A 27,813-nucleotide genomic window follows, 5' to 3' on the forward strand; every position below is an offset into this window, starting at 1 on the left:
GGTAGGCAAACATGCACTGGTATGAGTAAATTTTCCTTGGTTGAGAGGTACTTGCTATTGAAAGAAAATACCTTCTTGATATACTTTATAATCTCTGGAACCAGAAGTTTAGTATAAAATACTTGTCATATTTTCACTGACTGGAAACATTTTGAAAATGCAAAATGCCTGAATATGTTAAGTGTGTTACTGTTCTGGAAAATAACTGTAAATAAATGCAAATGAATTCCAAAGAACTTAACGGTAATATTCCTTTATTAGTACCAGCTTTTCAACTAAATTGGTTTGCCAGAGCTAAACAATTTAATATAAAAAAAATGCTTTTGTTCATACAGTATTTATAAAAAAAGTAAATAGTGGTTAGTTTTACAACAATTTGCTTTTAGCCAGATATCATATAAATCTATGAATGTAACAAATTAGATAAGAACAGTATAAATAAGAAGTTTTTGTAGTATTTACACTTATACAGAAACTAGCCCAAATGGTGTTCTAAGAAATGAAGTTTGCAGTTAAAGTGAAACTACTGATTCAGCATACTGATGAATTATTTTAATGCTTTTAAAAGTCTGTATTATTTTCTATACTAGTTTTGACTACAGTTTTGCATAGAATTACTTATAAAGTATATTTTTGCATTTCACATCACAGTAGGAGCTTTTAGTATAACAGTACAAAAACAAAACCAACCCCCCCCCCCCCCCAAACAACCCACTAGAGCTCAGAAAAGGTCAGATCTTCCCAAATCTAGTTTTTCTTCATATCTGGCTTCTTACTTTTGGGCACAAGGAATACATTGCCATCTCTTGTCTGCTGCAGGGAGTACTCACTAGGGGAGTAAGGTTTTCCATCTTCATCACGGAGCATGCTGAACACTTCGAGATACAAGGTGCTGAGTTGTTTTTTCAGTAGATGGAGGCTTTTGTCATTCTCCCCTTTTTCTTTGAGCAATTTTTCTTTTTCATCTTTTAAATGATCCAAATCTTGTTCCAGTTCCACTATATTTTCCAGTTTTCTTTTTCTGCAATTCTGAGCAGCCACTTTATTCTTACCCCTCCTGCGAATATCTCGAATTAATGCCAACTGAGCCTCATTGAACTGCTCCTTGGACATCATTTCATTGAAGTCATCAACAGGGAGGTTAATGATCTTTTCAACAGGGAATGGGATATGGAGAGCTTTTGCCCTTAGCTCATCTCTTGTGAGATGAGCCTCTAAGCGGCTCGAATGTTTATCTTTTGTGAATGGGGTTTTCCGATGACCAGGGCTTACAGGCAATTCCTTCTTTGGCGTGTTTTCGCACTGGGTATCACGTACAGGAGCGCTGTGCCCTGGAGATGGTGACAGGGGTTGGGCTGTATCTCCAGCAGACTGTACTGGCTGTGTTTTAGGACCATTCTGTTTAACACTTCCAGGAGCACTATCTATCTCTTCCATTTCTGAATCACTGAAGCCAAGTGGTGTGTCTCCATAGACTGAAGATTCCACCGAGTGTTCTGGTGATGCCATGCCAGGACTTGTGTTGAGTGAAATGCCAGAGTCAGAATCATTGAATTCTGTGCTTTCAGGCTGGTTCTGATTGAAGGCTTTACAGAGTGATAGATCTGAAACATCAATTGGTCCATTAAGAAGTTCAGAGAGTGACTGGCTTAATGTAGCAGAGGAGGGCACGCTGTTGCTACTACTGGGTTCTGCTATGAAAGCAGAATAAAATTCATCACCAAAATCTGTGTTTATTGTGGCATCTGAATTTAATGAGTTCACGGTCAACTGGCTGGAATCTTCTGTGGAGAGGATGCTGCTGAAGGAATCCTCGAAAGCACTTAGAAAATGTGGACTACAGTTACCTACTTCTTTTTCCAGTGAGGGCACTGATGAGTAGAAATGGTAACTGTTGTCGATTTCTGTCACTTTGGTTTCTGGACTTGGAACTGTGCTAGTCTCAACCAGTTTGTCATTTTGAATATTAAGACACTGGAAAAGAAATTTTTACTAAATGTAAATCAGGTTAAATATTTTAATAGCTAATAATCTATATCTCATGGCAAATATTTATTTTTTATTTATTTTTAAAGGATTTTATTCTGAAGTAATTTCTACCCCCAATATCGGGCTTGAACAGCACAACCCCATGATCCAAGATTCACACGCTCCAGTGATGAGCCGTCTAGATGCTCCTAATGGCAAATATTTTTAATAGCGGATAATCTGCATCTGATGGTAAACTCTCTCCCCACCCCCATTCTTTCCAGGCTCTTCTGTAATTCAGACAATTCCCATTTTTGACAGATTCTTATGTCTAAGCATACGTATTATTTTCAGAGTTCCTAGATCAGACTTCTGTCCTACAAAGACCAGATCTTTCCTCAAGACATCCAGTCCACTTAATTAAAGTGCATGGAAGTGAGCACGAACAGCCCTTGTGACTAAATTTATTTAAGTAACCTCTACACCCAGCGTGGGGCTCAGACTCCCAACCCCGAAAGTCACATGCTGTAGGGAACTGGGCGGCCCTCCTACGACAGATTTAAAAGCCCCCTCCAATCCTTCCCCTAAGTCGGTGACATGTAAATAACTGCAGTAATTAGTTTAAAGGCACTGAATATGAGAGTGTCTTTGGCGTTTTCTAACAGTAGATCTTAGTTACCTGCAATTCTGGAATGGATAATAGCTCCTCCCAAACTTGCTCAATGTCCTGCTGCATATTGTCTAGATCAGCAATGACTGACTGAACGAGGAGAGTCGGGGATGACTGAGCCTGATTAGAAGCAACGAAGACGGGAGTCTCCATTTGACTGGGAATATCAGGAACAAGTGACTGAAACGCAGCTGAAGAAACCTAAAATTGACCAAGCATGTATCTACGTGAGTCTGCGGGCAACACTGAAGAACTCCTCCCAGGCCCCATCACAACACCTTACACTGGACCTGGCTAACAGTTCTGTGCTTCTCTAGTTAGAACCACTTATGACCCCTATTTCTACATAACGAAAACACATCTTTTCTCCCCTGCCCAACTGACTCCAGATGGACTCATTTACTAGTTTAACTCTTTTATGCTATGCATTTGAAGGTAAATTTCAAAATAAGTAACAATCTTGAAGTTTTAACTTGTATCTCTCGGTAAAAATACCTAGTACAGGGCTTCAATCACATATACTATTAAACTGTTAACTGAGCAAGTCTTGGTTTATTACCAGGTTTGCTTTTTACTCACCAAAATTTCTTTTTTTTTTTTTTTAAGATTTTATTTATTTATTTGACAGACAGAGATCACAAGTAGGCAGACAGGCAGGCAGAGAGGAGGAAGCAGGCTCCTCGCAGAGCAGAGAGCCCGATGTGGGGCTTGATCGCAGGACCCTGAGATCATGACCTGAGCCGAAGGCAGTGGCTTAACCCACTGAGCCACCCAGGCGCCCCACCAAAATTTATTTCTAAGTACCTATAACCAGTGGATTATTTGTTTCCATGGTTATGCAGATCCATGCTTCTAGGTATGCAGGGTAAGTGGTTTTGGTTTGGTATTGTGTAGGGATTTGATTTTTTTGCCTTTTTTTTTTTTTAAATTGTGAAGTTAACTGTAGGCTAAGTTTTCTTCGACAAAATTTCCTCCTAAAATATTTTTTTTAATGGAGACACACTTATAGGACATATTAAATTTAGTTGGGGAGCTTCAGTGTTAGTCAAATGCTATACCTCATTGTCATCGACAAACGGGAATGTCTCTGCCAAAAGCTGCATGCAGTCATCAAAGTACAAAGCGTCTGGTTTGGGAATGTCGGCAACCTTGATAAAAGGGAAGGGGATATCAAAGAAGAAAAAGACTGCTCAGTGTCAGACAATGTTTACAATACAGTTAACCAAACACTTATCTTCTTTAGAGATCAGTTTAGTATAGAGCACAGAATCAAACCACCAAGACCATCTGGGTTCCAATCTTGGCTTCCCCCATTTCTTGAGTGCTCTGAGCTTCAACTGCTCATCTATAAACAAAATGCTAGCAATCTGTACTAGTAGTTTTACTACTGCTAGATCCTCACGTTCTGTTCCCACAGCTTACAAAGCACTCTCAATGTAACGTAGGCCCTCGCACTCCTTACAACTCTGTGAGGGCAGTCAGTCAGGTTTGAACTCGTCAGGAGGCTGAGGTTGGGAAGCTGACTTGATTTGGTCATGAAGACAGTAAAAAAGGCAAAGCTGGAATGCAAATCCAGACGTTTTAACTCTTGGGCCAATATCTCTTCCTTAAACCCTGACACCTTCCCAAGAACTGAGTTTTTTGTACCTGGGAGTAGTTGGCAGAGCTGCTGGTTTCTGATGGGATGTGTTGGGCTGGCTGAATTGGGAGGAATTCACCTGTTTCTTCATCTAGTTGTAACTGAGCAAAAAAGGCTTTCTCTTGCTCCTTTTGGAGTTGTTCTTGTCTTTCCTTTTCAAGTTTTTTCTGTTTTTCCAGCTCGTGCTCCTTCCGTCGTTGACTAAAGTCAAATACTTCTCGACTTACCCCAAGATCTATATCTTGCCTCCAAAGTATGTCAATCAAATCCATGTCCTGTGTTAAAAAAAAAAAAAAAAAGCCACGGTTAAGATGGTTTTTAAAACGACAGGTACCATATAATTTACATTATGCCATTGTTGATGGGGGTAGGGTAATGACCATCTGAAAGGGAACACAGATCCAGTGTTCTGGAAGGGCACAGTTAATTCCATTCAATGAATCCATTCATTAAAAGAAACAACAACCTACAAACACAGCCATCCATTCTAACCACTTATTACTTGATTATTAACGACTGGATGATGGCAGAGTTCACCAAAGAGCAAAGTAACATGCTGCACATTAAAGTTCTTGAATTTTAAAAAAATCCCACACTTGTTTAATGGAATACAGAAATTATAGCCAGGACTCCAAGTCACTGGTTTCTTACAAGAAATGGAATTTGGAAAACATGCTCAAATATGTGGAATTTTTTCTAAACCCATTTTACAGCTGGAGGGAAGGTGGGGAATGGGACCCTTATTAAATGTCAATCCAGCAGCTGTGAAATTTCACCTTCTTTTGGTATTTCCTACATGAAGTTATTTCCCCCCATCATTTCTTGCTATTCTTGTCCCCATGACTCATTTATTAAAACAATTTCCTCTTGACTTGAGTTTTAGCTCCTGAGGCGTAAACAAATTAGTAAAGAAAAGTCCTAGCTAATGGTGATCTTGTGACCCATAGGTGAAGCAAGAGGCTGCCTTGAGAAAGAGGTAGTGCTCACTAGTTTCGCTTCTGAGAAATCACAAGCAGCCTTAAGAAAATAACACAAAATGAAAAACAAAAAACCATGGCTCCAGGGAAGGATGGAAGTTACCAAAAATCTTACAATGAGGGATGGTTATTTTGATTTCTGTAACAAAGCTAGGCCTTGGTTCCATGTCCAGACTTTACTAACCATGTGTTAAAAGCAGTTTTCTGATTTATACCTTTCGTTTTGGGGAAGTCTACACAGATAGGAAATTTAAATCACTCTCCACTGAAGAAAGTCATCTATACTGAAAATAATATAATGAGATTGAGACCAGAAAAATCAAGACATGGGGGAAGGGAGTTGGGGTCCGAAGGCAGGGTAGACACAGTGTGCACAACCAACACCGACATTTTTGGTCCCGGTGATGGCGGGCCGCACTAGGTTGCCCCATATGTCTGGACTCAATTGCTTTCCACCTCCAAGGACAAAAATAACATGGTTATTGCTTCACTGAGCAGTCAGGCTATTTTTCCCGACAAAGGAGGAGCAGGCCACCCAGCCTAAACGCAGCACAGCGACATGGACAGCAGAGGCCATTATAGCCTTGGTGGGAGAATCCTAAACACCACGAAACACTGCTCCTGGGGCTTATCATCCTTCTAGCCTTGAGCAGGGTTAAAAAGTGTCCCCCACACACGGCAGGTACAGTTAGAACAGCTGTAGCTCTTCTGAACTACAGCCAACGTCTGTCAAAGGCTTTCTACATGTCAAGCATCATTTGAAGTACTCTATATACAAAGAGATCCACAAGACGACCATATGCAGACAACATTCTTATTTTACAGATGAAAATACCAAGGTTTAGAACAAAGGGAGACTGCTAGAAAGTGTACAGGGATATGTCCTGGGCAGGCCCAAACTTGGACTTGTGCTGTCTTAAACCACAGGTTACACTAAAATGTATAAAATCTGATCATTGACCAGTGGGCAGGATATAAAATCCACTGTCTCTCACACACACACTTTAACATCTTGGCAGTGTGAAAAAGTGGCCAGTTTACGGAAGGCTGGATTGAGCACATCCACTCAAGTCATCTTCCTGGCCATGACAAGAACACAGCAACCACAGAGCATTTATTCATACGTGGCTAGTTCCTCAGGAAGCTCCCCACAAACAGTAAGCACGAAAATCATTTCCAGGTTAAAAATGATGGGTTTCCATTTTAATGGACATGTTTTATCCAAAGGCAGAGAGAAAGCTACTTCAAAATTCTGATCTTGGGGTGCCTGGGTAGCTCAGTGGGTTAAACCTCTGCTTTCGGCTCTGGTAATGATCTCAGTGTCCTGGGAGAGAGCCCCACATTGGGCTCTCTGCTCAGCGGGGAGCCTGCTTCCCCCCCTCTCTGTGCCTGCTGCTCTACCTACTTGTGAGCGTTCTCTGTCAAATAAATAAATTAAAAAAAAAAAAAAATCTTTACAATTCTGATCTGGAAAAAAAAAAAATTCTGATCTGGTTAGGTCGTAGCTTCTCAGTAGGTTCAGATGCAGCCAAGTAGCCCATCCAGCTCGGAGAACTGGACTAAGGCACCAAGCTACTGAGGTCTTCAGACTATTTACATCCACTAAAAGCCAGCGCTGAAAATTAAAAGAATGCACGGTCACACAGTCTCAGCTGAACTCCAGTCCCTCTCAAAAACGGATGCAGACTGCGTGCTAAGCTCTTCAGAGCAACAGAAGAGAAATGCGCACACGTGTCCCTGCAGCTGGGGGTCACTCTGGCGCATCCCTCCCTCACTTCCCCAGAATGCCCAGGCGGGGGCTTCTCCTTGTCAAGCGATCCCAGGATCAAAAGAACACCCAGTTTTGATTTGTTCCTGAAAGAACTGAAAAGACACTGAAGCAGTTTTTGCTGCAAATACCTGCTCACAATATTCCAGAGTATCCACAAAACCCAGTTCTATGGGCTGAAAGAAAATTTCTACTGTAATTTACTCGAAAATTATCAGTGGCGGTCACACCAAGAGTTGATACAACTCTATTCCTTCCTTTCCTTCTCCAGATGAGCTGTCTTGAGTGGGTTCAGATGGTTTAGCTCCACGTTCACGACCTAATTGTTCTATCCCACCCCTCCCGCAGATGTTGGTAGATCAAGTGAGACGTGAAAGAAATCGCTCTTTACATGTGAAGTCTATGCGAATGTCGCCGCTGGCAGCGATGGTTCTAGTACTCGCTGTCATAGGAGTGAGATCGCACTTGGGGCAAATGGATGATCATGAAGCTGTGGGCCTAAGTGTAGCAGGAGACCGTGACAACCTTCAGCGACGAAGCTACTTGGTTCCTCCTCCTTTGGGGAGGGTCTGAAACAGACTCATGGGCTTGTGCAACCATTGAAAACCAAAACACATAACACACACTTTTGTGTTTATTTTCATGTACACACCCACCCACACCCATTCAACTGTCCTTAGATTCCTGACAGGACTACCCTTCAACGCACAGCTTGACTGATTCAATTTTTAAACATTTCCCTAACATGCTCAGAAAAGGACACCTTGACGGAACTTTATCAACACAGGACAACAACACAGATCACAAAGCATCACCCCGCCCAGCTCTTGAATATCCTGTTCTCGGACCTGAAACAATGCACGGCCCAGGGAGGCAGAACAGCCCCTCCAGCCGGAGCATACGGTCTCTACCAGGAATGCCACCAAAAGAGGTTTCAAGTGACAACATCTACTTGTTCTTAATGCAGACTGGGCAGCCTTCAGTGAGGTCACAGTGGGCCCAAAACAGGTTTCAAAGTGTCCTCAGAGGGTTTTTCCTCTGTGTTTTAAAGTTTATTTTGACGTAGTGTTTATTGTTGCTATGAAAAATCTCTAAAAGAAACCTTCTGCTTAAAAATAAAAGCAAGGGTAGACTTAACCACCTCGAATTCCTTAAAGCAGATGTTCTGATCAAATTTATAATGAAGCAACAATGGGTTTCCTGTCCTGGCATTCATGTATTATCCTCTGTGTTACTCACATTTCCACATCATTTTCAAAAGAACACGCCTTTGGGGATTTGATATTGTTTGAAATCCTCAAAGCTCTATGTTGCAAATGAGAACTGTGTCCACCCAAGACTTGCCGCTGGGGAGCCCCATGGCCTCAGGACTGTTCTTTGCTACCCTCACGGGCAGGGAGCACTTCCTGCAAGGAGCCCCATGACTGGCACATGACTTCTTCCACAAATGACCCATCCCTGCGACACTCGTGCTACATCTGAGAGGAAGGCGTCCGGGTGGAGCCCATCAACAAACAAGAACAGGACACCGGACAGTGGGGAAGGGAAATGCCTAAGGAAAAGCTAAAACTGCTGTAAGGCACATAAATCCCAGGCCCTGAGAAAGAAGAGCTTCTAATCCCTTCCCAAGCCCCTGAAGAGGAAGGCCACCACGCTAAATGGCAGCTCAGTCGAGTCTGGGGAAGGAGCGGGAAGCAGGGGGACAGCTCCCGCGGCATTCCAACAGGTATTCCTTCGGACTAGGCAAAGAGCTGGCTGCGAGCCTTCACACGCCACATGGAGCCGCTCAGCATCGTGAATTTTTTTGTTGTTGTCCTTTAGTGATTCCTGGGTGTGTTGCAAATTATGCTACTAGCTTGGCTTACACAAAAGATGACAATTTAATAAGAAACATAAATGTTTGACAATTCGCATTAAATCACCATCTGGTCCAAAGGAATTCTTCATATTTAAAATGTATATATCATCATTTGCCATCTGTGTAATCTATTACACATTTTACGGGGAATCTGAAGTTGGATTATTAACTTATACCACTTCAAAACAAACATCTCTGTTCCAGGATAAAGAAAGGAGAAAGGCCTTGAACAAGTCAGCATTTTTCATACTCAGATGATCCAAAAAATTAAAAAAGATAAGGCAAGATAGCATCATCTCCTCTTAAGAAATTCTGTAATCTGAAGCTCTGGGAAAATATCTGAAATGAAAAATAAAATGGCTTCTATAATATATTCACACATGTAAATGAGACTTGCACCTCCCAACCCACTGCCCTCCCCTCCCTCTCCCGTACTTTATTGTCTTGAGGATGGGAAGGCAGTGGGAAGTTTGCTTCTAAAAACAAATCACCAATCAACTTAAAAAATTAACTCTGTAGAGTACGAAGCTTGTGAACAGAAAATGAAAACTCCTCACTTTCTATTTTACTGTGTAAGCATGAAACCATGTCTCCAGCTACTCCTAAAAATCATGTATTACCATTAAGAAAGTAATAAATGAGGCTTTTAAAGTCTATTCTCCTTGAGATCTCTCCTTCATCCAAATATTAATTACTGGCATTCAGAGTCCAAGATCCCCATTCATGTCAGTCTTTCGATTATGCCCAGGTGGTTACATTATTCATCTGAAAATGAAATCTGGGTATCTGGGTTAGTATTTTTTTGACAGAAGATACTCAAATATTTTTTATCAAAACCAGATGGAACAAGTCCTATCCTGCTATCGGACATGAAGAGCCAAGTGGGCTACAACACAACCAAGGGCCTGCTCAAATTCTGAAGGAATGATAAAACAACAAATCTCTTCTTGACTCACAAGTCACAGTCCTTAATAAATCAAGTAAAATGAAGGGGCGCCTGGGTGGCTCAATCGTCGGGCATCTGCCTTTGGCTCAGGTCATGATCCCAGGGTCCTGGGACTGAGCCCCACATCGGGCTGCCCGCTGAGCAGGGGAGTGCTGCTTCTGTTATCTTTCTTGTTGTCTCTATCAAATAAATAAATAAAATATAAAAAAAAAAAATGACAACAAGCAGGTGTGGTTTTAAAATATTTTTCACTGAAGACTATTATATTTCATAAATAATTATCTGCCCATTCATTTCTCTTAGCTTCTCTTCCACTGCTTCATTACAAGACGATACACAACAGGGACACTTGGGTGGCTCAGCTGGTTAAGCCTCTGCCTTCGGCTCAGATTGTGATCCCAGGGTTCTAGGACTGAGTAATGCGCTGGGGAGCCTGCTTCTCCCTCTGCCTGCTGCTCCCCCTGCTTGTGCTCACTCTCACAAATAATTAAATTAATTAAAAAAAAAAAGGTAGAAGATAGACAACACAATGCCAATTGTTTTTTCAGTGAGCATTCTAGAGAAGGCAGATGACAGGTTATTCTTGCACTGTTGGTTCTACTGGTCTGGTGGGCTAACATTTAAATATATTTGCTACAGTAACTGTGAAGTAGATAAGAGTCACAAAGTGGTGTGTGTGTGTGTGTGTGTGTGTGTGTGTGTATGTATGCTCATATGTAAAACCACAGAATGTTAGGTGTGGAAGGGGCCTTTCAGCCATCTAGGTCAAGTACAGATGTCACTGAGTTAACTTCTGTGTAACTACAGCTCCATTTTTAAAAATAACTGGCCTAACAAAGTTCTATGTCTGCAGAGGCTCCTAGTAAGTAGTAATAGTTACCACTAGTCCAAGTTTTCCTTTTAGAGAAATCTTACGGACGATTACTTCCCCAATCTTCAACAACCAGCGATTTCTAACAATAAATATTCTCTCACATATACCAAGATCACAAGTTTGCTCTTCCCTGAGGACTAGAACCATCCTTCCCAACTTTCTGTCTCGCAACTGGAAAACGGTCCAGTTTCCCGAGTCTGGCGTGTTACTATGCACAGACATTTTCATGGGCTGCTTCCTGTTCACAAACAAGTTTCTCAGCAATGACTCAGTCTAAGAAATATGATCCAGCCGGTTTACTGGAACTCTCACCCATTATGCTTGTCTACAAGCTGCAAACACAATACAAAGATAAAGCAAAACCAGACAGTGAACAGAATAGGAACTTGGACTGCTGGTTTGCTCAGGAGGCATGTACGTGTCTAGCCAAAAAGAAGTCGGAAAGGACACTGCATTTCCAAAAGGGTCGGTGAGCCCACCTGCTGCAAAAAGTATACAGATCCAACTCTTCCATGAGAAGTTTCACACCTGTGTCCCAACAGACTTCTTCTGGGTATTTGGGTGGATGGGGCTGCCAGGCCTGTGAGGGCTTCTAGGACGACAGCTTACCCTGAGTTTGCCAGGAGAATGGCTTGGTTTGATAAGCAAACTTGATGATACATTTTTATAAACTCTTTTGCATTTTTAATTTTTTTATTTTTTTAAAGATTTTATTTATTTATTTGACAGACAGAGATCATAAGAGGCAGAGACACAGGCAGAGAGGAGGAAGCAGGCCCCCTGCTGAGCAGAGAGCTGGATGTGCGGCTCGATCCCAGGACCCTGAGATCATGACCCGAGCCGAAGGCAGAGGATTAACCCAATGAGCCACCCAGGTGCCCCTCTTTTGCATTATTTAAAAAAAGATTTTATTTATTTGACAGACAGAGTTCATAAGTAGGCAGAGAGGCAGGCTCCACTGAGCAGTGAGCCTGATGTGGGGACCCTGGGACCATGACCTGACCCTAAGGCAGAGGCTTAACCCACTGAGCCACCCAGGCGCCCCTCTTTTGCATTTGTTTTTGGCTCACCCATCCACGCTGAGGTCCAACAGCGCTGTCTGCCCATCCTGGTGTGCCTTCCTCCAACAGGGTGGCCGCCAGGAGAGAGGAGCAGTGCTCTAGCACAACTCAAAGGCTGGGCTCTTTACAGCCACTTCTGATACTTCTAAACACCCTGTGTGATCCTTCACCCTCTTTGGGTCCTGCATTTTTTTTTTTTTTTTTTTTTTTAAGATTTTACTTACTCATTTGTCAGAAAGAGAGAGATAGAGAACAAGCAGGGGGAGTGGCAGGCGGAGGGAGAGGCAGGCTCCCTGCTGAGCAGGGAGCCTGATGAGGGGCTGGATCCCAGGACCCTGTATCAAGACCTAAGCCAAAGGCAGATGCTTAACCATCTGAGCCAACCAGGTGCCCCAGGGTCATGCATTTATAAAAAGAAATTATTTATTTCAAGCTTAAAGCTCCTTTTCAGATTTAACTGTCTACTATTAGCTTTAAGTAGTAAGAATCAGGGGCGCCTGGGTGGCTCAGTGGGTTAAAGCCTCTGCCTTTGGCTTAGGTCATGATCCCAGGGTCTTGGGATTAAACCCTGCATGGGGCTCTCTGCTCAGCAGGGAGCCTGCTTCCTCTTCTCTCTCTCTGCCTGCCTCTCTGCCTACTTATAATCTCTGTCTGTCAAATAAATAAATAAAAATCTTAAAAAAAAAAAGAAGTAAGAATCAGGGGAGTCAGTCACCCAGGCTGGGAGGCTGAGTAAGCACTATGTGGTAGGTGACGGCCACTAGCCAGAGACCTTGTTTGCCAGGGCGAGGGTGCATGCTGAATATTAAATACAGACACAGGAAATGTGGTAATACATAGAAACTACCTAAAACACTAAGTTTTGCTTTCCTTTTTAAATTGTAGGTTTGTTAAAATACATTCTAAGGGGTCTGCTTTTTAGCTTTTTTTTTTTAACATGCCGTCTTCTGAGTATGAAGTTATTTCCTGAAAAAAAAAAAAATGAGCTGCTGATGGCTAAAACCTCATTTTACTGGGATGGTGGGAGTTATAATAAGGGGGGTGGGTCAAGAGCAACAAGACTTGTGCCTGTAACTACCGTACACGGATCATCACTCCGCCTCCCCATCTAACACGTGTGTACAGAGCACCTCTCAGACACCAGCAACTGTGCAAGGGGCCCGGGGGGACCGTAAACAAAGACAGTCTCTGATCTTAGTTCGGACACGCTGAGCGGCACACAGAAGCCAAGGCAGCATGAAGGCAAGTATCACTAAACTGCACAGACAGACCTCAGCGAGGTCACAACCAACAGAGTCACAATTATGTGGACGTGAATGTCCCACTCGATAAACAAGGGTTACACCTGGTCTGCAAAGGTCTACTCCAAGCGAACATCTGAAAGCAAAGGAGGTAATGGAGGTGGAGAGAACAGAGAAGGATGAACACCTCACCACTCCGCTTACTTTAGGCATTCCTGGTCTCCTCTCTTGGTGGTGGTAGTGTGTGCCCGCCCATTCTCCCCACAGGGGCGCGGCTTCTCCAGAACAAGGACAATTCTCCGATGCAGAGACCTCCTCCCCATGTGGACTTCTCTGTCAGCGTGACTCGTGTCAGCTGAGCTGGGCACTACTGCTCCTGCCACATGGTCACAGAATGCTGCAACTGGAAGGGACCACAGAGCTCACACAGACGCCCCGTTCATTTTTCAAACAGGGAAACAGGCCTGAGGATGAAATGACTTGCCCCAAGGTCAGAGGTCAAGGATTCCCAAACTACCAACTTCTCTACTCTGCAACTCTTCCAAGTTATTTGGCAGAAGGGAAAAGATACACTGATACATTTTTGCTCCATCTTAATTTTTAAATGAACCTCTCTTGCTCTAACTTGCCAGCCTGTGGGCTCTTATTACAGCTGGCCTTTGCCAAGCACTCATGGGCTATTCGCGGGCAAGATCTCATTCCGACCTCCCCGCAGTGCCCCAGGGAGCTGGTTTATCTTCATTTAGGGATGAACACACTTGCGCTTTGGGCACCAAGGAACCCTGCCCCAAATCACATGTCTGGCAAGCAGCAGAGCCAGGACTCCAACTCAGAACAGACTCTGGGCCTGCCCAGCTCTTCCCAAGCCATGGGGCCGCTGCCTGGCATTCACGCCCCAGCAGGACAAGGTCTGGAAACTGCTTTAGCCCCAGTGCCCCCTCCCCAGGCAGGCCAGGAAGACTTGGAAGCTGACTCTCTTTACACTCAGACCTGCTGCCCTGGTGACTGCTGGCAAATCAGGTGGACTTAGCTGTACCAGGAGACATCCACATCTCACTCTACCTTCCTGTAAAGACAGTAGTTACCCCATACTTCCTTATGTCCTCTCTGCGTTCTCTTAAAATGCTCTGATTCAACTGCGAACGACTTTAGGGCAGGACAATGTTCTTTTTCAAATAGATAACACATGTGTTTGTGGTACAGAATTTAAAAGATGCAAAAGTAATCACCTAGTTACCTTCCCCAAGGCAACTGCTGGCATCAATTTTTTGTGTTTTCTTAGGAAGATAGTCTATTAAATACACACAAATAGCGTATTATCATTGTGCTTTCTAATGTATTTTGGAGACAGTTCTAAATCAGGGCATAGAGATGTTCTAGTATTATTATTATTTTTTAAGATTTTATTTTTAAGTAATCTCTATACCCAACATGCAGCTTGAACTTATGACCCTGAGATCAAGTCACACACTTCACTGATGAAGCCAGCCAGACTCCTGGTTCCATTATTTTTAATGGCTGAGCGGTATTTCACCATAAAGATGCACAAGAATAATGTATTATTTCATAATATAATCATTTCATTAGTCCCTCAATGGGTTTTGAAGTGATTTTTGGATCTTTTACTACAACAAATAACACTATAATGAATATCCTTGTACAGAAATCATTCCATAAGTGTGTGAAGACACCCGTGGAATACAGAATTATAAGTGGAACTGCTGGGTCAAACAATACAGCTGACCCTTGAATGACGTGGAAGTCAGTGGCACCAACCTCCCCACAGTCAAAAACCCATGTGTAGGGACGCCTGGGTGGCTCAGTCGGTTAAGTGGCTGCCTTTGGCTCAGGTCATGATCCCAGAGTCCTGGGATCGAGTCCCATATCGGGCTCCTTGCTCAGCAGAGAGCCTGCTTCTCTCTCTCCCTCTGCCTGCACTTTGCCTACTTGTGTTCTCTCTCTCTCTCTCTGTGTCTAAAAAATAAATAAAATCTAAAACAAAACAAAACAACAAAAAAACCCATGTGTAACTTTGGACCAGAAGCCTCACCAGTAACAAACAGTAGATTAACACTGGTTTTGTATGTTCTATGCATTATACATTATATTCTTACAATAAAGTAAGCTAGAGAAAAGAAAAACATTATTAAGAAAAATCAGAAGAAAGAGAAAATAGCCAAAAACATCTGTGTATAAGCAGACCTGGCCAGCACAGCTCAAACCTGTGTTGTTCAAGGGCTAACTGCGCGGGCACCGTCATGAGGTCAGATACTGCCGGACAGCTCTGCGCAGCAGCTGTGCCTTTTACACTACCCCCAACACTGTGTGGGGTGCCCATCTCCCACTCACGTGTCCAGCGTACCTGTATCATATTGGTATGTGGTACCCTCACGATAAACGTGTATTAACTGTACAAGATCTCCTATGTTAACTCCAGAACCATTTCAAGACCAGCCCCCCCCCTACCTTTTAATAATGAAATTAAGGCTAACAGTGGATAAACATCACAGTAGGTTGACCAGCAAGCAGATCTTCTCTAACCACCAGTCTAGGTCCAGCCTTGCTCCTGCCAACTTAACCTTGGTTGTTGCCTTTGGAGCTAGCGAACATTTGTAGGAGCAAGAGAAGGAGAGGCCAGCGGTACACACAGGTAAGGTAGAGGCCGGGCAAGGCCTCAACAGCGGAAATACCAAGCAGGTCAGGCAGAACCAGAAACCTCTGCCTTTCTCATGGACAAGGCAAATGTCAAAGAAAAAAAGCAAGTCCAGCCTAGTTGCCCTTCTCCCAAGTTCTTAAAGACTAGGAGAAAGCATTCTTTCTTGGAATGAATCTCTCAGGAACAGAGGTTTCTTGGTTATTAAATTACATTTAGAGTACGCAGACTAAGGACAGCTGACCGTGATCTTGGGAGACCACAGTCCAAACCCCAGGTTTATAAATGAGGTTCCTGAAGCCATGAGAAGCTAAATGAGTAACTGTCCCTAGGTCTCATATGATGAAGCAGAACCAAGGAGGGGTCATATGGTCAACCTAACACAAATTAGATTTTAAGGGGGACTTTCTACTGCAACGTCTATTACTTAGGACACAAGAAATATTAGGAATTACTCTGAAAACAGACCTTCACAAAACTGTTGTGTGGCACTGACTCATGCAGCCAAATTAATGGCCTATAAAACCCTGTTATTTGACCAATGTCTAACATGCCTTTTTCTGTGCAGGACTTTCCTTCCGTCACTCCCAAGCTCTAAATAGCTTCCTGAAGACTGCCCCTGTTCAACACAAGAGAGGTAAGCCGCTTCAGGCAGATCGTCTCTGCTACCACAACAAAAGCAACTCAGAATCAATGTGGACAGAGGGGACAGTGTTCCAAATCCCCAAATCCCAGAGATAAGGCCATGGACCCACTAAATGCACATTCCAAACTTGATGGAATCATCAAGGTTCACTGAGAACAAGTGCAGTCCAAGAGCTAGTTCTATACTATGTATGAGAAAGAAAGCCATTGAAGACAGCAGCCCATAACACAGTGCTTTAAGATCAGAAAGCTCTTTCACAAACATTTTTTTTTTTTAATGTCAAAGAGGGAGAGAGTGAGTGAGCACATGTGCACGCCAGCGAGGGGCAAAGGGGTAGGGAAAGGGAGACGGAGAATCTTAAGCAGACTCTATGCCCAGGGTGGAGCCCACCTCGGGGCTCTCGATCTCACAGCCCTGAGATCATGACCCGGAGCCGAAATCGAGAGTCAGAAAGACTCCCCAACTGAGTCTCCCAAGCACCTCTCACGTGCGTTCTTACGTCATTTAATCCTCACGTTACTCTGTGTGAACATCAGCGGGATGAAGAAACTGAGGTTGAGAAGGGCTGCATGTCAAAGGTTGCATACTTGTCACCTGTGTTTTAGGCAGAAGCAGCCTCCTCTAATCTGATGGACATACTCATAAATCGAATCACCACCTGGTAAATCATAATGCCTCAAAATACAAATAAAATTCAGGTTCGCTCTAAGAGTGTTCCTTGTAGTTTGTGGTGGCTTCTTTCTTTCAATCAGTTTTTCTACCCTTGTAAAACAATACCATAAAACAGACCTAGACTTTTACCAAATGACCTAAGACAACCTACCTAAAGAATAAATACATGAAGTCAAGCTCTTAGCCTTTTTCTCAAGGACAAAAGCTGTGGTCTGGTTTAAAATCCTCTGGCTTTGGGAACAGGACTTCTTAAAGTATGAAAGCTTGATGTGTGGAGGTTTCCAAAGTAAATGTTCACACAAAGCATGGGAATTATTTTTACCTTATTACTATTCCCCCATGACTATCATTATACAGCCCAACAAAAACACATGTCAAACCCGAAATCGACCATCCTGTCCACTGGTAGGCAAAGCAAAAAAATTATTTTTCCTTACCATGGAAAATAATTTCTTCTGAAAAGCCTTTTCTTCAGACTGCAGCTGGGGAAGTTTAAGTTCTTTGCAGCCCTTTCCAAGGCCAACCAAACCACAGACCCAAGGCAGTAAGTAGGCTATCAAGAACACCGGTTTCCAGTCCCCATCTAGTCCTGCCATTTAACCGTATGTTTTAGCCCCGGGTTCTTCCTCTGACAAAGGACAAGCCTGGGTTAGGTAACTCCTAAGATCCCTTCCTCTAAATACCTCTGACTGTATGATGTCCAAAATGTAAGTCTGAAATCTAATTTTGAATTTTAAGACAAGCTAATTTTAGCTATCTGTAATAGATGCTCTAAAGCAGTACTGTCCAACAGAAAAATAATGCAAGCCACCTGTATCATTTAAAAACTTGGGGGGGGGGGCACCTGGGCAGTTCAGTGGGTTAAGCCTCTGCCTTCAACTCAGGTCATGATCTCAGGGTCCTGGGATAGAGCCCCGCATCCAGGCTCTCTGCTCAGCAGGAAGCCTGCTTCCCCCTCTCTCTCTGCCTGCCTCTCTGCCTACTTGTGATCTGTCTCTGTCAAATAAATAAAAGAATCTTATTAAAAAAAATAAAAATTTTTAGTAGCCTTAGTGAAAAGACAAAAAAAAAAAAGGTGAATTTAATTTTAACAAGATATTTAATCCAATAAATTAAAAAAATCATTTTAACACATAACCAAAAATTTAAAATTATCAGTGAGGTATCAGACGTGGAGAGCACACTCAATATCCACTACAACAGATCTCATGGTCATGACCACATCACGTGTAGTGCACTCCCAGAATAAAAGTAACAAAAAATCTTAACACCATTTCTGTTCTAATTTTTTTTTTTTTAGTTAAGCTTAAAGTAAAATCCACTGAAATTAAAAATTCAGTTTCTACGTTGCATTAGTCCCATTTCAAGGGCTCAGAAGTGACAAGCTGGTTAATGATGGGGCACAGCTCAGAGGGAACTTAACAAAGTCAGCCCTCCACACTCCTATGGGAAAAATTATAGTGAGCCAACTCTTCTGTTTTGCAAATTTCTTCCTGAGGATACAATGGGAGCATTAAGTCTTCCAAACTTCACTAGGTAGTACTTATGCCGCTAGCAATTATTTGTAAAAAGCTACTACAGCGACCTGCAAGCGCCAGTGTGACTCTGAATGCCTAACGGGGCTCTTAATGACTGACCGGACCTTGATGGTCCCTCAGCACTTGTCTAGTCCAGATGCCACACAAATACCAGACTATTGCAAAGGTCATCGGAAGAATGGGGGAGACACAGGGGGCTTAGGTGATGGGGAAGCACTATCTGTTCCAACTAAGGATATGAATTACCGCTGAGCTGGCAAACTATTTCAGCTACTTTCAGATGCAAACGTTTGAGGACGCACAATACCCACTGTTGTTGCCAACCGCCAGGCAGCAAGCTGGACCTCTTGGAGAAAAATTGTAATTAGTGTACATACCCTATTTCATGCTCTTAAGATCTGTACAGAAATCTTTTACCTTCCTTAATGTAAATCTTTTCAATTAACTTGTTAAATGAATATGTAAAGTCAAGGGTTACCTGGTGAGCCTCCACATTAAGATTTGAGAATGAAAGATCACTGTGCCATAGGATTCCAAATCCAGATAAAGAGAGGTATGACGCAATCGAAGTCATACTAATGATGATGCCTACCCTTTACTGTGCACTTTCCATGTACTTGACACTTCTGCAAGTACTTGTGTCTATTATCTCATTTACTCACACCAAGCTGCAAGGTCGGTAGTATAATAATCATCCCCTTTTGGAGCAAGGAAACTGAAGCAAAAGACCCCCATCTCTTAGATGACCATGGGATCCAACCCAGGTCAGAATAAGCTAGGCTTCTGCTGTTAACTAACTGCAGAGAGTAGCTTGGACCTGGCCACCTGGCCTCACTGTGCCACCCCTATCAGGAGTAACTGGGACACTAAGACTAGCCTCACAGAGTTGTTTTCTGTAGGAGAAAAAAAAAAGTATGTAATGCCCCTTAAAAATATAAAGGACAACCAGGGCTGAATCATTAAAGCTGTTAATAAGTTCAACTCCTGTTGCGATATCAAATGAACATGAAAAGCCTCTAATTTTTAGGCTTCTGGGTCTAACTACTACATAAAAAATAGAAGGTGAGGTCATAATTTATTTATGTACAGACATCTGTATGGCAACATCAAAGGGTAGTGAGTATAAGACAGTTTCAGCTGTGTCATCTCCCCTCAAGGGTTTTCTAGAAGGTCTTCTTTCCCTTTACCATTCTATTCCTTAAGGCCAGTTACTCAGGGGTAGCTATTACAAAAGCAACATTTCAGTCCTGAAAGACTAAAAGAAGGAGTAGGGTTGGGAAGAGGACAAGGTTGCAGGATCAGCTCAGTTCATGTTTGGATATGGCCTTGTACTAATACACTTCTATTCCCCAAACTCTTTCTGTTCGTTCAATTTGCCTGTGGACACTGCTTCTTTTCCAGACCCAGAACCCCAGAGTAAGCAATTCTGCCACGAGTGAAGAAGTCTGTCTGGCAAGGAGTTCAATGAGATGGCTTATCTATCCGCATCACTACAGGGAATCTGGCAGAAAGGCTGCAGGGTCCCCCAGGGGAGACCAGGGCAGCAGGAGGCCCTCTATGGTTCCAGGGCACTTGTGAGGTCTTGCCACGGACTGGTTTTCTGTCTCTGAGACTTCAGTGCCCAAGATGAGGGACATGCACAAGGAAGACCACAGGAGAATGTTTACAGCAAAGAGCAAAAAGGGGCATGAATGTTCATGCCACTACACAGCTAGAATTCAAGGAGGTTTTTTTTTTTTTTCTTTCAGGTGTGCTCAAGAAATCTGAGCCCCCCCAACATCAATCATCCCTGACTGGGAAGAGACACAATCGTGGTAACAGTAAGCAAGCACAGCCACTGTTTGTTGAAGGTGTGCAGGGGGCTCGCTCTCGGGCTGGTTCTTTTCTGGCTTAACTATAAGAGCGCCAGGGTCAGGGTCCTCTCCGTTCTACTGATGAGGAAACTGAAGTACGTGCCACTGGAATATCCCATAGCTTTGCCTCTTGAGGCCTCGGTTCTCTGTCTGCAAGACAGGGATCATGTCCACCTCACAGGGCAGAATCAAAAGTGCACAGGAGGCGATCAGTGTGCTGAAGCATGAGCACCCTGCCCAGCACTGGGGAGAGCCCGAAAGACCGCAGCTGCCACCACTGGTATTGTTAGATGCCCCCTCTGTTGGCTTGGGGCTCACAAGCAAAACACGCGGGGGGAGGACAAAAGGGAGGATATTGTCTGTTTTTCTTCTCTGGGGTGAATACTGCTCATCACTAGGCTTGGAAGCCAAGGATGAGACTGTAACAGCTGAATAAAGGCCATAAGAGTGAATCAATCTTAGAGGAGGGCCCGAAGAAACAAAGTCCCTCTGTGCCACCTTGGAGAAGAAAACAGAGCCATCCCTCCAGCAAAGCTGCAACTTCTGGCTCCTCCTCCCTCCCTTCCCATCAGGGGAATGAATACAGTGGCAAACGCTTTCTCTTACAACACTGGAACAGCAGGGTGTGTGAGCTTGAGTTTGGATGAGTTTGGCTATTGGTCCCGACGTGGGTGGACCATGGGTTTGTGACTGGCTGGGCGCGCGGGTCCCGCGAGGAGGAAGCTGGTCCAGAATGGCTACCCTGATCTTTGTTGATAAGGAAAATGGAGAACCAGGCACCCGTGTGGCTCCCAAGGATGGGCTGAAGCTGGGGTCGAGGCCTCCAGTCAAAGCTTTAGATGGGAGATCTCAGGTTTCAACACCACGGGTAGGCAAAATGTTTGATGCTCAAGCAGCCGTACCTAGAGTTGCCAGAAAGGCTTTGGGAACGGTCAACAGAGCCACAGAAAATTCAGTAAAGACTAGTGGACCTCTCAAACAGAAGCAGCCAACCTTCTCTGCCAAAAAGGTGACTGAGAAGACTGTCAAAGCAAAAAGCTCTGTTCCTGCCTCTGATGACACCTACCCAGAAATAGAAAAATTCTTTCCCTTCAATCCTTTAGATTTTGAGAGTTTCGACCTGCCTGAAGAACACCAGATTGCACACCTCCCCTTGAATGGAGTGCCTCTCATGATCCTTGATGAGGAGAGGGAGCTTGAAAAGCTGTTACACCTGGGCCCCCCTTCACCTCTGAAGATACCCTCTCCACCATGGAAGTCTAATCTGTTGCAGTCTCCAAATGTTCTGTCGACCCTGGATGTTGAATTGCCACCTGTTTGCTATGACTTAGATATTTAAACTACTTAGCGTTTAATAGTTTGTATGTTTTGTATTAATAAAGCAACTCTTTAACAGAAAAAAAAAAACGGGCCTCCAGCCCATCCCTCTTCTGATTCATGGGCCATAACAACTTCCTGTCCACATCCAACTCACGTGTCTTGCCCTTTTCAAAGCCTGTGATTTTGAGCTCTGTACATAAAACCTGAAACAGCACCTGTGGGCACTGTAGGACTCTCTACAGTCAGCCCCAGATTAACCTTTTCACCCCTAGTGACCCAATCGGTTGCCAGAGCATAGCTCCTGCCTGCACCCTTCTTGAGGCTTCCAACAGAAGTGTGAGCCAAAGAAATATGACTGACTTAAAACAACAAAAACTAGTTAAAACGCTACCTCCTCCAGGATGTCGCCTCTGAGTACCCCAGTTGGAAATAACATTTTCTCCTCTGTACTGTCACAGAACTGTCACACGTCACCATGAGCTCGTATAAATACCAAGCTCATGGGGGGCAGGAACAGGCTTGCCCTCACTTTACTGAGCAACTACTACTACATGGACACTAGGCACGATGCCAGACACCAGAGTTATAAAAATGAATAAAAAACATTTTTTGGGATGCCTGGGTGGCTCAGTTGGTTAAGCAGCTGCCTTCAGCTCAGGTCATGATCCCAGCGTCCTGACATCGAGTCCCACATCGGGCTCCTTGCTCGGCAGGGAGCCTGCTTCTCCCTCTGCCTCTGCTGCCACTCAGCCTGCCTGTGCTCGCTCCCTCTCTCTCTCTGGCAAATAAATAAATAAAATCTTAAACAAACAAACAAACACACATTTTTTGTCCCTGCCCTAGAGAAAGTCATACCATAAGCAGAGGGGACACAGATGTAAAGTAATTTATGCTCATGGATATGAAACATGTACAATCTAGGTTTACAAAGAGCAAAGGGATTGATTGGGAGGAGGGCTATTTGAACAGCAAAAGTCCTTCAAGAAGAGACAACACATTTGCTGTATTATCTTGGTATTATCTATTAATTTCATGCCCTGGAAGTTCCTAGGGTGTGTAAGTACCTAATAAATATTTGTGGAATGAGTTAAGTACTCATTTAGGCTCAGGATTCAGTATTTTAACTGAATACCTAAGGCATCTGGGATCAAAGAATTCTAATTATTTAAATAATTAAATAACAAAGATACCATGTTTGATATCAGTTATGACCCAACTACTAGCCACAGAAAAATTATTTAATTATTAAATTCACTTCATAGTTACCAATACTTCAAATTACTCCTTGGGTGCTCTATTAAAAACAATGTATCACACCTTAAAAACTATAAACACCTCCCCCCTTCAAGTTAACCATATAATTGATTTTTTGTGGGAATCAACAAGATAGTATCTTCAAATATCCACCAAAGAATCTTGCAACCTGAGTAACACATCAGTCAACATAAATGCTAAGTGTATGTTCTTACAGGACAACAGTTATATCCCTCAGACTGACGGTCAAACATGGCAAACTCACTTGGCCCCCATATTCTGACTTTTTTCAAAGCATCGATCTATTACCATAAGGTCTTAACCTCTTCAACTATTCTATATGCAGTATTCAAGACTTCTTCACGAAGTCCCAGTAGAAATGGCAGTAAAGACCCAGAGAGATAATGGTACATGACCTTTAACTTCATCTTGAAAACTTGAAACAATGTGTAGTTTATCTTGTGAGGACAGGTTCCCTGCAGCTGTAGGCCTGAGAAATGGTAACTATCAGCAGGGGAAGGATTAGGGCATCAAATGACACTGAACTCTGTGTTAAGTGAACTGGACCCGACACTCGACCCGACACTCGACCGGAATAAATGAAATGTACTTGGCTTTCTCGTTTCTGGAGCTTTCATCACTTTCTCTATCACTCCCTTCTAGTTCGGAATAAAAGGTGTGAATACGCTGCCATCTGAGGAGATGGGGGCTTCCCTACAAAGAACAAGGGAAGGACCCATGGAGAGGCCCCTGATCCGCGGTTTCATTCTCCACCACTTTCAGTGACCTGCAGTCAACCAAGGTCCAGAGGCAGATGATCCTCTCTTGATGTATTGTCACAGGGTCAACAGCAGCCATAGCAAGGCCTACGTCATTCATTTCATCTCATTACGTGGGCATTTTATCATCTGACGTCTTCACAAGAAGAGTGAGTATAGTATAGTATTTTCAGAGACCACTTCTTAACTTTTATTACATTACATTGTTACAATTGTTCTATTTTTATCATGCTGTTGTTAATCTCTTACTGTGCCTAAATAATAAATTAAACTTTGTCCCAGGTATGTAGGTATAGGAAAATCATAGTATGTATAGGGTTTAGCACTATCTTGGGTTCAGGCATCCACTGGGGGTCCTGAACTTATCCCCACGGATAATAAGGGATTACTGTAATATCCTTAGCTTTCCTGGGAACAGTAACGTCCTAGCTTCAAAATAGCTCTAGAAGTTGGCGGATCACCGTGGTTCCAATGAGGCTGGGACTACCCCCGTGGAGCAATTGATCCTGGATGGGGATGAAGAACGGATTTTCTAGTTGTCACAATGGTGCTGAACATCCTGGAATGTGGGACAGTCCTCCACACCAAAGAGAAGTCCAGCCCCTGTGCCAGCAGCACTCACTCCTTCCGATAAACACTGAGCAAGATCCATGAGGTAGGGACACTGCCTTGATTCATCTTTGTAAAGGAGTCCCCCTCACTCTTGAGCACCTAACACAACACTCACAGTCATTAGACAAGCAAAGAAGAAATGGAAGGAAGGAGGAAAACAGGGAGGGGAGGACAGGGACTATGGGCATTCTAAATTCCTGTTCTGCCATTGGAAGGGCCATGGCCCTGGAGAAGTTACTTAATTAACCTCTTTGAATAGGTTTCCTCGTCTGTGAAATGGAGGTAATGGCTCTTATCACCATAGATTTATTGTCAAGATCAAGTAAGAGAACATGCCCAAGACTTACTACAGTGCTAGCAGGTGTTCAGTGATCGTTAGCTTCTCTTCCTTCCCTTCCCTACAAAATCGCTAGCTGTCTCTATTCAGATGTCTTGTAACATCAAAAGGCTGACTCTTTTTCACACCAGAAGTGAGTTAGTGAGTTGGTAAAAGGTGAACTGCAAAGAATAATTGTCCTCCCCGCCCCCACCCATTACCACCTTCACCAGCAATGCTGAAGAAAGGGAGAAGGATGAGCTATCTAGGGGAGTCATTTCTATTCCCATCTCTCTGCGCAAGAAAAGGCTTTATTTATTAGGATCAATGAGAAAAGATGTGAGGTTCCCCAGCTCTCAAGATATTTTCCCCCTCCTTTCTGAACTCCCCAAGTTCAGGACCCAGAGGCCAAAGTCCTTCAGCAACACCAGAAGCAGCCCTAAGCGTAATCTATCCTGCCCTTGCATCCCAGGGACACCTCAAAGGGGAAAGAAGCACATGACCCAGCAACAATGGGGGCACTCCCCCAAACTGGGAACTCCCTGAGTGGAGACTGTGTCTGTCCTCCACAGGAATTTCTAAGACTACATTATGACTGAATTGCCCAGTGGTCACATATGTGCACTCAGCTAACTAGAAGGGGTACAGGAGGGGTGCTGGGGGGTGGGAGGGAGAGCTTTCATCTCAGGGCTGCCAGCTCCTGACATGGTGCCAACTTCTGGCTGCTCATCTCTGGGTTGTCTGCCCATCACCTAAAGAACTAATTTCCTATATTAAATTCCCTGCTTGAAATATCATGTGGTTTCTGGTTTCCTAAATTGAACTCTGGACTCCTTAACTTCTCCAAAGAGTTTTCTCAAGAACGACCCAAACCTGTATTATCAGGGTCATTACAAGAACTAAAGGTTATGAGTGTAAACAGCACAAGTAAATACTCGAAAATGCTCTCCCTGTCCTCACATAGAGAATCTAAGGGCAAGCTGCAAAGTAGTAAGATTTAGAAGATCTTCAGTTAAAAATTCCAGGTCCAGGAGCCTGGGTGGCTCAGTGGGTTAAGCCTCTGCCTTTGGCTAAGGTCATGATCCCAGGGGTCCTGGGATCGAGCCCCACATCGGGCTCTCTACTTGGCAGGGAGCCTACTTACTCCTCTCTCTCTCTGTCGGCCTCTCTGCCTACTTGTGATCTCTGTCAAATAAATTAAAAAAAAAAAAAAATTCCTCAGGAAGAATCCAAAAGGATTATATTCTCCCTGGGTTCATTAAAAGAAATCCCTTAAGCTAGTTTTCTTTTTCCTCCCAATCTCTTTCCCTTTCATGATAGAACCTTTCCCCCATGTCAAATAGAACCTGATATTTTCCTTCACAGAGTCATCATCCTATTCTCAATCCACTGCCCCAAGGATTCTCTCAAACACGCAGCTGGGTAAAGAATTTTCCAGCACAGGGGGCACCTGGGTGGCTCAGTGGGTTAAAGCCTCTGCCTTCAGCTCAGGTCATGATCCCAGGGTCCTGGGATCGAGCCTCACATCCGGCTCTCTGCTCCTGGGAGAGCCTGCTTTTTCCTCTCTCTCTGCCTGCTTTTGATCTCTCTCTGTCGAATAGGTAAAATCTTAAAAAAAAAAAAAAAAAAAAGAATTTGCCAGCACAGGGTGAGCCTTTGTCTCTGGAGGAGGGGAAAAAAAAAAGCCTGAATTCACAGAATGGTTCTTATTCTTGGTCCTCATCTCAGCCTGGGAACCAGCAGAAAAACACACAGTCCAGGGCCCACAGCTAGCACAATGTAAACCAGCCCTGTTCCTGTCCTTTGGGGCTGTTCTCTCAATGTATATTTTAATTATGTTTCATTAAGACTTACCAAGAACAAAAACAACTTCAAATTTTTCCCTACTTCAATTAAAAAATACAGTTTTTGTTTTGGGTGGTTTTCATTACCAGAATTTTAATGTTAATACTTTTTATTTCCCCCTGTATCAAAAAATTCAAGGCTCCTCAACACTGCAGACACAGCAGCAAGACTCCCCGATCAATTCAATACTATAAAACAGAGCAGCAAAAAGGTCAAACCTCAAGCTCCTATAGAAGCAGCAGCATTCTACAGAACACTACGGTTCACTGTGTGTCATACCTGTGTTCCAGTTCTGTTCACAGAAAGCAACAAAACACCATAATCCTTCTCCCCTGGATTCTAATTCCGCAGACTGGAATAGGCCGGCTTCTACATGCATGTGTGTTATTTTGTGCAGAGGCTGGAGCGCGCTGCCTGTTCCCACCCCGTCCGCCAGGCGGGGCTACGCCAGCTTCAGAAGGCCCCGAACCACCTTCAGTTCTCCCCGGGGTACTCCTGTGCCATTTAACACTCGCAAATGATACAGAAATTAGCCTCAGTTTTCAAAGACGTACAGCAGAAAGCTATTCAGCTAAGTACATCTTGCAGCCACTGAGGTAGAAATATAAAGTAGACTTCACCAGGCAGAACACAGGGAGTCAAAAAAAATGAATTGCTAAAAGCTGCCTTGTAGATTTAAGGTTTTTGTTCTTTTTAAATAGGATAATGAGGCCAAGGAATGCAGAGCAAGGAACTTCCTGGAATAAAGCAAAGTCTGTCCTGACCGCCAGGCTCCCCTGCATGTACCCAAGCACACAGCCCTCACTGCCTTTTCTGTGCGAGTCCCAATCACAGGTCACGTTCCCCACCAAGGACAGGAAAATTCTGACCCACTTGGAGAAAACGTTTTGATAACAAAATCGCCACCCAAATCAACTTCAAGAGCTTAAAGAGCTCAAGTTATATATACTGAATTTCAAACATTTTGCCAGGCATCTTAAAAGAGTTCCCAGATTTAGGTGTAACCTTAGGTTGTGAAGGTCAGTGATCAAATATAAAACCACTTCTTTTCATGGATTTAAGACAGACATTCGAATACCATATCTTCGATGGGTACCAAGACCTGAGCTTGGGCATTGGTTCATAAACCTGACTGCATACTGGAATCCCTTTTCAGAAGCTTTAAAAACAAAAACGAAACAAAAACTTGCTGCCTGGGTCCCATCATCACAGACTTTTCATTTAATGAGGGATAAGGCCTGGGGGCGCCTGGGTGGCTCAGTGGGTTAAGCCGCTGCCTTCGGCTCAGGTCATGATCTCAGGGTCCTGGGATCGAGTTCCGCA

At 43.6% G+C, this 27,813-nt stretch overlaps 2 protein-coding genes across 4 annotated transcripts in view; one reads left to right on the forward strand and one right to left on the reverse strand.

Moving 5' to 3' along the window:
• Window positions 1–237: 237 nt before the first annotated feature.
• Window positions 238–27,813, reverse strand: part of NFE2L2 (NFE2 like bZIP transcription factor 2) — a 34,142-nt gene continuing 6,566 nt past the window's right edge. For all 3 annotated transcript variants that reach the window (XM_059394221.1, XM_059394223.1, XM_059394222.1), the window contains exons 2-5: window positions 4,286–4,552; window positions 3,697–3,786; window positions 2,648–2,839; window positions 238–1,974 (exon numbers count right to left, since the gene is read on the reverse strand). In XM_059394221.1, the coding sequence (XP_059250204.1) occupies window positions 748–1,974; window positions 2,648–2,839; window positions 3,697–3,786; window positions 4,286–4,552 (1,776 nt within the window). In that variant the 3' untranslated portion in view covers window positions 238–747. The remainder of the gene's footprint in view (window positions 1,975–2,647; window positions 2,840–3,696; window positions 3,787–4,285; window positions 4,553–27,813) is intronic.
• On the forward strand, window positions 21,000–21,762 carry LOC132013018 (securin-like). Its single transcript, XM_059392797.1, has one exon. It carries the CDS (start codon window positions 21,008–21,010, stop codon window positions 21,701–21,703), a length of 696 nt encoding a protein of 231 aa, XP_059248780.1. The 5' UTR covers window positions 21,000–21,007; the 3' UTR covers window positions 21,704–21,762.

The sequence above is a fragment of the Mustela nigripes genome, chromosome 3, assembly GCF_022355385.1.
Source record: "Mustela nigripes isolate SB6536 chromosome 3, MUSNIG.SB6536, whole genome shotgun sequence".
NCBI classification, from domain to species: domain Eukaryota; kingdom Metazoa; phylum Chordata; class Mammalia; order Carnivora; family Mustelidae; genus Mustela; species Mustela nigripes.